General features: G+C 31.4%; 1 protein-coding gene across 1 annotated transcript; it reads right to left on the reverse strand.

Annotated features, from left to right (window-relative positions):
- Positions 1-1,329: 1,329 nt before the first annotated feature.
- LOC120272056 (cell division cycle protein 48 homolog) lies at positions 1,330-5,869 on the reverse strand. Its single transcript, XM_039278792.1, has 9 exons — positions 5,750-5,869; positions 5,447-5,612; positions 4,895-5,123; positions 4,008-4,774; positions 3,698-3,919; positions 3,502-3,573; positions 3,128-3,409; positions 2,667-3,026; positions 1,330-1,819 (listed from the first exon to the last, which is right to left on the reverse strand). The coding sequence occupies exons 1-9, from the start codon at positions 5,782-5,784 to the stop codon at positions 1,520-1,522; spliced, it is 2,433 nt and encodes an 810-aa protein (XP_039134726.1). The 5' UTR covers positions 5,785-5,869; the 3' UTR covers positions 1,330-1,519.
- Positions 5,870-10,817: the final 4,948 nt, after the last annotated feature.

Consider the following 10,817-nt stretch of genomic DNA (forward strand, 5'->3'; position numbering starts at 1 on the left):
TGATATAGGTATTATAAATTAATAAATAAATATGATTTTATTCTTGTATGTCAGCAATGCTGTTGTAGAATAAATAGTAAAGGCTCATGAAAGTCCAAGTAGCTTGTTTGTAAATGTCTAAATGCTCAACAAGAAAAATATAAGTTCATTGAAAGAAAAACATGAATTAAAAGAATATTTAATATGAACTAAGAAGGTTTGAGACCAGCTAATCTAATCATAAAGCTCATCTTCATCAGCTTGTTTTTTGAGTAAATCTTCATTAGCTTGCAGCGGCAGAGATTGCAAATGGATTAATATATATATATATATATATATATATATATATATATATATATATATATATATATATATATATATATATATATATATATATATATTATGAAATTAAATTAATTATCAGTCATTACTGAATAACAATAAAAAATATATATATAAATGTTTAATATATATATAACCATTGATTAAAATGGGGATGATATGAAACTGAAAATGTACTAAATCACCAAACAACATCCAATATTTTCTGTCCAATAATACTCTGCCACATGATGACAAAGCATAAGTCATAAATTACTCTAAAGATAAATATTTTTTTTTAAATAATTTTAAAATGATTTATAGATTAATAATAATACACAATTCGATAATCTGGTAGACCAAGTGAAGCGTGTCATTTGAAAGAAACTTCCTTTTTTTTCACATGAAATATAAATCTCAAACTGACTGCCAATTGAGTAAAAAATGCCAATTTTATTTACTCAATGATGGTCTCTTTTTATCTTCCTCAATCCACCCGTATGCGAATCTTGTTTTCTTTGTTCTTTGAATTGTTTTTTTATTAAAAGAAAAAAGTTTTTTTAAAAAAATAAATAAACTACACCGCTCAGTAAAAAAAATTACACATAAAAAAAACAAAGAGAATAACAAAGCAATCCATTACCAATGGTGACTAACTGCAACTAGAAAATAATAGAGTACAACAAAGTACATTCTTTGAATCATATGTACCATTTTATAGTACAATGAATTTAAATGATTAGACAAACAAAAACATGCAAAAACTTTGAAAGGGAGAGGGTGAAAGGAATATTTAAACAAATGAGGTGAATAATAAGTTAATAAACCCTCACAACACCAAACCACATCTCATTCCCAATTGCTTTATCAAAAACTATAGAATGGTAAAAACATCAACCAAAACGAAGTTAAATCTTTTTAGATAAGAAATGCCTGCTTATTTGGAAACCCCTTCAATTTGGTTTGGATATTTTATGAAACATAAAACTCAACGCAAATAAAACATAACCAACAATATTAAGCATTTTATAAGGTTAAGAGAAATTTGAAATCAGATGAAGAAAACATGACAGTTGCGTTGCAGTGGGTTTAATTTAAATGTCTAAATGCTTTTACTGACAACATGGTCTCCAAGAGAAATTATAAATATCCAATGGACAGAAAAAAACACAAATTAAAAGAGTCCTTAATGTTTTTGAAGAGTTTAGTTTTGTTGCAGCTAATTATATAGATCATCTTCATCAGCTGCAGCTGCAGAGGTTGCAAATGGGTCAGCTGCAGTGGTGGTCGCTCCAGTCTCCGACCGGTCGGAGAAACGGAATTCAGACCCGAATCCTCTAGATTGCTGAAGAGTCTGAGCAAAGGCCTGGTATTTGCGAATGTCGGCATCACTGACACTCCTTCGTGCAAACTTCATCGACTCTTCAAAATGAGCAGGTTTAATCTCGGCCACCTCATCAGCATCATCTTCTTCCATGGCTTCTGGATTCTCACTTCTCCTCCTTTCCCTCTCAATATCCTGTAGAAGAGAGAAAATGATGGATTCCACCCAAACAGGCTCATTACAATAATGTATTTCGACATAAAAATGAAAAAAGAGGCATAAACTGAACTAGCTTGAATTCCCTACAACAAAGTAACATAATAGGAAACAATTTCAAAGCAAAATAAAAGATGAAGTTGAAAAATTACTCAGATCAAAATTTCCAAAGAACACATTTCAGATTCTAATATGAAACCCCATATTTGGCATATGATCTTTCACAGTTTCTTCTAAAATGTTCAAATACCACAAGCATTATTTCTAGAGATCAGTACTCAGACCAAAAAAGAAGTCTAAAATAACACACTTCAAATTGCAATATGAAAACATATTTGGCACATGATCTTTCATGGCTTCTTCGACAATATTCAAACACCAAAGCATCACTTCTAGAGATCAGTACTCAGATCAAAAGAGAGTTTTAAAAGAACACATTTCAAATTGTAATACGAAAACAGATTTGGCACATGACCATTCATGGTTCCTTAGACAATGTTGTTCAAACACCACAAGCATCACTTGTAGATCAGTACTTTGATCAAAACATACTTTTGAAGGCACACAATTCAGATTCTAACAAGACACATATTTGGCATATGATCTTAAACAGTTTCTTCTACGATGTTCAAACACCACAAGGATCACTTCTAGATCAGTACTTAGTTTATATAAAACATTCCAATTTTCTACAACAATCATTAGCTTGCCAATCATATAGCATGTAAAGCAGAGGAAGCAATAACAATATAGACCACTAGCTTGTCAAAACGCAGAACTCGATGCTTCAAGAATTATAAATTATAAGTAGCAAGAGCAAGCATACCTTCTCAATGTTCTCTCTGATGGCATATTTGACAGCACGTTGGCAGATTTCAGTGATATCTGCACCACTGAAGCCTTGAGTGTACTTGGCCAGTGCAGCCAAATCAACATCTTTAGAAAGCGGGGACTTCCTCAGAGCAGCTTTAAATATCTGGTAGCGGGAGGCCTCATCTGGTAGAGGAATGTATATCAACTGGTCAAGACGTCCTGGCCTGAGCAAAGCTGGATCAATAATGTCAGGCCTGTTGGTTGCTCCAATGATAAACACAGTCTTCTTAGCAGACATGCCATCCATCTCTGTTAGCAGCTGATTGAGAACTCTATCAGCAGCACCACCAGCATCCCCAACACTACTTCCCCTCTGCAATAACAAATAAAATGTGATCATACAATATATCATCTAAGCACAAAAATAAACAAAATATAAAAACAGTAACTAAAAACACATAAAGCAGAACAAACCTGTGTAGCAATAGAATCGAGCTCATCAAAGAATAGCACACATGGTGCTGACTGGCGTGCCTTGTCAAAAATTTCACGCACATTTGCTTCACTCTCACCAAACCACATGGTGAGCAGCTCAGGACCTTTGACACTAATGAAATTCGCTTGACACTCATTTGCAATTGCCTTGGCCAATAAAGTCTTACCACACCCAGGAGGGCCATAGAACAGAACACCTTTGGATGGGGACATCCCAAACTTCTCAAACTTTTCAGGATGCTCCACTGGATATTGGACAGTCTATAAAAAAAAACAGTTTTAAAAAAACGAAAAATTTAGATTAGATACAACCTTAATAAATGAAAGACAATCAGGCTATAATCCATCACTACCTCTTGAAGTTCCCTCTTAACATTCTCAAGACCACCAATATCATCCCAACTGACGTTTGGAACTTCAACAACCTATTCATAAAAATTATATCATAACAATCAATATAACATACCCAAAAAAAAAAAAACTTTAAACAAAGACGACGGTTATTTGTTCATAATAAGTCATTGAGGGGAGATGAGCAGAAGAACTTACTGTTTCTCGGAGGGCAGAGGGATTGCTGGTACCAAGAGCAGTCTTGAAATGTTCGTTAGTGACAGCCATTGAGTTAAGGATTTCAGCATCAATAGTCTCATCTTCCAAGTCAATAATGTCCATCTTTTCTCTGATGCACTGTAGGGCAGCTTCTGTGCACAGTGCAGCGAGATCAGCCCCAACATAACCATGAGTGTCCTTAGCTATTCTTTCCAAATCAACCTGCACAGAACACAAAAACTTGGCTGAAACAAAGTAACAAGAAACAAATAGTTAATAATCCATTTATATGTCTTAAATAGAAGCTCACATCATCAGACAGCTTCATGTTCTTCGTGTGGATTCGGAGGACCTCAAGCCGCCCAACTTCATCAGGCACCCCAATATCTATTTCCCTGTCAAACCTACCAAACCTACGAAGGGCAGGGTCAATACTATTAGGGCGATTTGTAGCCCCTATCACAATAACATGAGCCCGAGATTTAAGCCCGTCCATAAGTGTCAAGAGCTGGGAAACAATTCTCCTTTCCACTTCCCCATGGGTCTTTTCACGTTTAGGAGCAATGGAGTCAATCTCATCAATAAAAATAATAGATGGGGCATTCTTCTCTGCTTCCTCAAAAGCCTTCCTCAAATTACTTTCACTCTCACCAGCCAACTTTGACATGATCTCAGGACCATTGATGCAAAAGAAGAAAGCACCAGTCTCATTAGCAACTGCTCTAGCAATAAGAGTCTTGCCTGAACCAGGAGGCCCATATAACAAAATTCCTTTTGGAGGTTTTACACCAATTGACTTGAAAAGCTGAGGGTGTCTGAGAGGAAGCTCAACCAATTCCCGAATTTGGGCCATTTGTTTGCGTACTCCTCCAACATCATCATACCCAACTTCATCAAGGCGATCCTCATCCTCCCTTTTCACCGGCTCCCCCTCACAAAAAATCTCCGTGTCGGGAGAAACGACACAATACTCACCCGGATCAGTCTCTATGACCTTAAACTCAACGCTTCTCATTCCCCCCCTCACAAGGAAAAGATCGCCTTTTCTAACCGGGCGGTAAGCCTCCAAGAAATAGGCTGCAAAATATTTGATAAAAAAAATATATGACAAAGTTTAGACAACAGAAAATTTAAGAAAAAATTGACAAATACAAATAAACACATTGTATTTAAATAATGAAAGAGTTCTACGCTTACGTTTTAGATAGGCATCAAATAAATTGCCTGTGACTCCTTCGATGGTATCATCTACAGGAAGAATATGAACACGCTTCCCGTACTTAACATCGGGACACTGATGAACGGAAACAACATCACCCAATCTAACTCTCAGATTCGATCGGACGACCTTGTTCATCCTTATCTTAGGTTCTTCACATGTGTCATCAACAAGAGCAATGCAAACAGTGTCCCTTCGCTTCTTACCCTAAAATCACGTTATTTGTTGGTCACAAACATATGAGACGGACAATGCAACAAAGGATAAACGAATTACCAATTTCAAAAGGGAATTTCCAAGAATCCATACAGCATATAATCAAGGGGGAAAAGCTCCAGTTTTAGTGTTAGATATAGATAAAAAATAACACAAAACCCTCATCATCAAGTGGTAAATTAACTCATAAACTAATTAGATCATCAATTTAATAATCCCCAAACAGAAAAGAAGTAATGAGATGCAGAGCAAAACCTAATTAATTTCAAACCCCCGAATACCCTACTGCAATTTAACTCCAAAACTATCAATACCTTCAGAAGGATCGTGTCACCACGGAAAAGCTGAAGCTTTTCCATCGTCTCCGGATTCAAAGCCACCACGGAATTATCATCATTGATGGCCTCATCAACAATCAACCGATTAGCAGCCTTCTTCCGCTCCAAAATCGCAGTGCTGAAATCCCTCTTCGTCCCCTTCCTACAAATCAAACCCAAAATTAAGATCCCAACAAAAAACCACACCAAAACCCTCGGATCCAAACTCAAATCCCTAAAAATCCCATCCAAAAAAACACCTCCAAAACAGGGCAAATCACAAGAGAGCTAGATACTTACGGATCCGAGGACGAGCTTTCGCCGGCGTTCGCCATCGATGAGAAACTAGATCGAATCGGAGAAAGCTCGAGCTTGCGGAGAAAACCAGATGAAAGACCTAAATAACTGAGAAAAGGTGGGTGAGTTCTATTTATAGGAAACGCCCACCCGAATCCAATATCCTTGCGCTCTAAGAAAGATTAGATAGATCACAGCCGTTGGATTATATCCGTATCTTAATGTTTATCTCCTGGCGATCGATCCGTTCATTTTTTAGGTAAATCATGACCGTTTGTTAGCTTGATTACTCCGCCAGATCATCCTGTGTGAATCTAAGCCGTTGATTTGATAGAGTAATGTGTGACTTGGATGTATTTGACCATTGGATCACCGCGTCATATTCGGTTGATACGTGTCTTTGTCCAATAAGAATGTGACACGTGGTCTAGTCAAATACATTGAGTCCTAGTTGAAGTAGATTTGGAGTTAACCCAAATCCTATTTTTTATTTGATATAAACATTATAAACTATTAATTGATAAATATTCTATTTTAAGTTTGAAGTGGATCAAAAATAATAATAGATATATAAATGACATTTAAATAAAATTTATCATGTAATTATATTTAAAAATAATTATTTTTTTGAGTTATTAATAAGCTTTTAATCCCAAGCCTCGGGTTTGATAATTCAGTGAAAATTAAAGAGGAAAAATAAATTTTAAATTTTTTTTATTATTTTTGTGATTAGTAGGATAACATAGGTCAATAGAATAAAATTATCAAATTATGTGACTAATGAACATTAGTTTTAAGGAAAGTGAATTAAATGATAATTATGAACCTTGAATTTTTGTTTTCATCAAATTATGTTTAATCCCTTTTCAATCAACAAGAAAAATATAAAATATTATTTTATGGTGAAATTATTTTAACATAAGCTAAAAATTAACCTTGGATCAATCTGACCTTTTATTATAATTAACAGTGGTATTTAATTGCAAGGGAGAAGATTGAGTTTTTTAGTCATGTCAGCTAATCAAATTTAGGAAATTAACATCTTGAGTATTTGGATCTTATGAAATTAAAGGGTTTCAATTTATCCCCTTAATTCCAATGGAGTAAAAAATTTGTTTAAAAGAAGATGTTTTAATCTTGGTAAGGGGATTATTAACATGTTAATCCAACACTTTAATTGCTTTTATTTTCACACGGTAGATATATAATATTATTTTTAAAAATGCAAATTAATTGAAATAACAATTATTATTGTTTTTTTTAAATTTGTATTACATGTGACTTCATCAAAATTCATTGGAATTATATTTAAATGGAGCATTATCATCATCTTAAAAAAAAAGAATACTTAAACAAATGAGGAAAGAATATACTTGTCTAATCAGATTAGATATTCTACTTCTCAGAGATGAAATCAATTCATGTTAAATTTCTATATTTAATTTTTATGTGGAAAATTCTCAAAACTGTTTAATTTTTCAACAAAGTTCAGCTCATAAATGATGGTTTTGAACATGTATATATATATTGCTAATGTTACCCTTTTAAAAATCGCTATCATTGTGTTTTCGGTCAAACTATTTTCCAGTTAAACAAAAAAAAATCAATTCCCCATAACTGAATTTTTGTTTTTTTAAAAAAAAAGGAAAAAAAAAACTCGGATGCCCTTGATACTATTACAAGGTGAAGTATTTGTTAGTATTTGGACCACAAAAAAGAAATAAACAACCCTGAAATTAAATAATTGATTTTTTTAAATAAAGATAAAAATAAAAATTAAATGGTTATTGATGTGAGAGTAGATTTGCAACCCAATCTCTATATTGCTCGATAAGAGTGTATAATGAACAATTCATTTTTGATTATATGTATACCCTTGAGTCCTTGACTGTATATGAGTTTATCGTCTGTCGTAAAAAAAAATGTCCTTTTATCTTAGTTGAACATAAAATTATGTTCTTGATGCCGTAAATCCCGATATAACCCATTGGTTTATAAATATATATATATATATATATATATATATATATGATTATTGATTTTTCTAAATAATAACAATAATAATAATATAATATTCATGAACTTATTCATTTAAAAAATATTTAAAAATTAATGAGTTGACAATTGACTCTAGTGAGACTGCTTAGCACTTTAGTTTGAAACTTTATGTATGTGATAATTACCTCCTAAGGATGTATTTAGTTTAAGGAATAGAAATAAAGGAAATGAAATTGAGGAAAATAGAAATGGGGATGGAAAAAAATAAGCGAGCGAAATATGAGTAAATTATCTTTATAACTTTTTTGTAAATAAATAATATATATAATAGATTATGTTTATTTATGGGAAAAAATGAGTGAGCGAAATATGAGTAAATTATCTTAATTATTGAGATATTTATATTATTTAATTAAATATTTAAGTAAAATAATTTATTTAAATTATGCTCTTTAATTTATTTCAATTTGATCTTTCGAAGTTATTATCTTTTTAATTAATTTATATTTAAATATCGAAATATATCAATTTATGTAAAGAGTAAAGACTATACACTTCAATTATTATAACTAAATATTTTAATTTAATTATCCTCTTTAATTTATTCCAATGGTAAATTTGATTATTGTTATCCTTTTCATTTTTAGTAAATAATTCATTTTAAGTATCTTTTTAAGTTATTCACTTATTTTGGACATGGTGAATGGATATCATAGCATTTTCTTAGGTATAGTAATATCATATATATTATGAAAATTAATTGATTAAAAAAAAAAAGTAAACAAGTCAATAAAAAAATATTACTGTAAACTGAATCAAAAAGGCATTAGAGTTTAAATTTAGTGTCTGAAACATTATAAGCATCAAAGCTGACAAGGTAAGATATAAACACATAACTAAACAACAATATTTCACTTTGAATATTAAAAGAAGAGTAATATTAAGAGCATGGCTAAACGGGAGTTAATCTTACATAAATACAACAACTTGTGAGAAGAATAAATGAAGATAAAATTGTAATTGCATCATTAAATAATAAGATTCTTGAATTTTTAAAAAGAATGAGATGCAGGCTTAAAGAAGGAATTCTATTCTTTCGTGAAAATACTACAGACTCATTTACTTCAATCCAAACAAGTGTTAACAATCATCAGTAAAAGGATTGATATGCTAACAGTTGTTATTCCCCCAATCCAAACACATGATTAGTTTATTAATACAAAATGATTTTCGTAGGAAATATGTTGAAATATTAACTTCACATTGTGCATATTATGGTAATTGAAATGCATGTATTTCGCATAAAAAAATTCTGTGTATATATATATTGGAAAGATACAATACTTGGTCAATTTGATTTAAAGCATGGATATCAATATTATTATTATTTTTTTATAATAAAAAAATTATGAGGATGTGTTCATTGACATCAAGTCACTTTTTCTACGAGGTATATTGAGGTATTGAATCTTCGTGCATTTTCTGACAAATGATTTGTCTGTATTTTATATAAAAAAAACTGTGCATATATATTTTTGGAAAATTACTATATTTTACTAGTTTGATTTAAACCATGGATATAAATATTATCCTTTTTTATATATAATAAAAAATTTATGAGGCTGTGTTCATTGTTAATTGATAGAATTTTTGGTAAAAACTATTTTTTTAATTTAATATGAATCTCATAATGTGATAAATATAAATTTATGAATAAAGTGATTATACAAAAATAATACGATCAAATGTAAACCTTGCCAATCGGTGTTTTATTTGTGAATAAAATTGGTAGTTTGGCATGAATGAAGTTAGGACTAAAATGCTAAACATATTTTTCATCTTTTTTATTATATATATATATATAGCTCATTGTTTTCAATGATAAAACAAGTTCAATGATTGATACACTTCAATAATTTTGCTTCTCTGTTTTTTAAAAATCATATATTTAATTAATTATTTACTCATTTTAAAACGAAGGCATATCAATTTTTTTAACAACATTGTAAATTAAAACGAATTTATGATATTGGAGGAAATTGAGATGTGGATGCGTGACAAGAAGCTTAATTCCTAAATTCACTTATTTGTGCCATTTTGTTTTAATGTGCCTCCCACACAATCAAATCCAAAATCATTAACAAGCACCCAAGAAACAAAGCTACATAGTATTTGGTAAAAAAAGTATATGCAGAAAATTCTGAATTTTTTTTTAAAAAAAAACAAATAAATAGTAAATACATTATATTTAAATTTAAATAATGCACAAAGTTTTACAAATATCTTTAGAAAAAAAATATTTTATTTTCAATTTATGTTGACGTAAACTTAATAATAATCATGGATAAATTTGATCTTTTTCTTGTAATTATTGGTGATACTTTTATATATTCAGATGATTAATATATATATATATATATATATATTATTTTAAACTGCAAATTAATTAAATGAATAACTATTATTAAAAAGTTTAATTTGTATTACAATCCAAGTTCTTCTTAGATTTCTATATTTTATTTTTATGTTGAAATTTCTCAAACAGTTAAAATTTTTCAACAAAGTGAGGCTCTGAAATGATAGGGGTAATAATCTTGAGTGGGTACATTATTATGTCCAAATTTCACTTTGAGCACCAAATTTTGATTTGTTTCTTTTCGGATACCTTATATTTATTTACTAACACCGGGAGAGCACCAGAGAAAATCTAGTGAGGTTTTGCTTATGTGGCCACCGGAATAACCACACCAACCCCAAAAAACAATCTCATTTTCCTACGTGGCGTTAACATGTCATCAACTCGATGATGTGGACAAGGTGATGCCATGTCAACTTTCACGTCACCTGCCACATCAGTCACCCTTAAAAAACTCTACCGGCCTCATCTCCCATCCCCATCTTTCCCCCTCCCGCTCTTCCATGTCTTCCTCGTTTCCATCGTCACAGTTCGTCGCCGTCCTCTCTCACTCTCAACCAACCGTTTCCCACCCATGAGCAAAATGAACAAGATTCTCGGAAGAGATTCTCAGAAGCAACTGGGCACATAGAGTTGAACATAGTAAAAGAAGAAATT

Source organism: Dioscorea cayenensis, chromosome 11 (assembly GCF_009730915.1).
Source record: "Dioscorea cayenensis subsp. rotundata cultivar TDr96_F1 chromosome 11, TDr96_F1_v2_PseudoChromosome.rev07_lg8_w22 25.fasta, whole genome shotgun sequence".
Classification (NCBI taxonomy): Eukaryota; Viridiplantae; Streptophyta; class Magnoliopsida; order Dioscoreales; family Dioscoreaceae; genus Dioscorea; species Dioscorea cayenensis.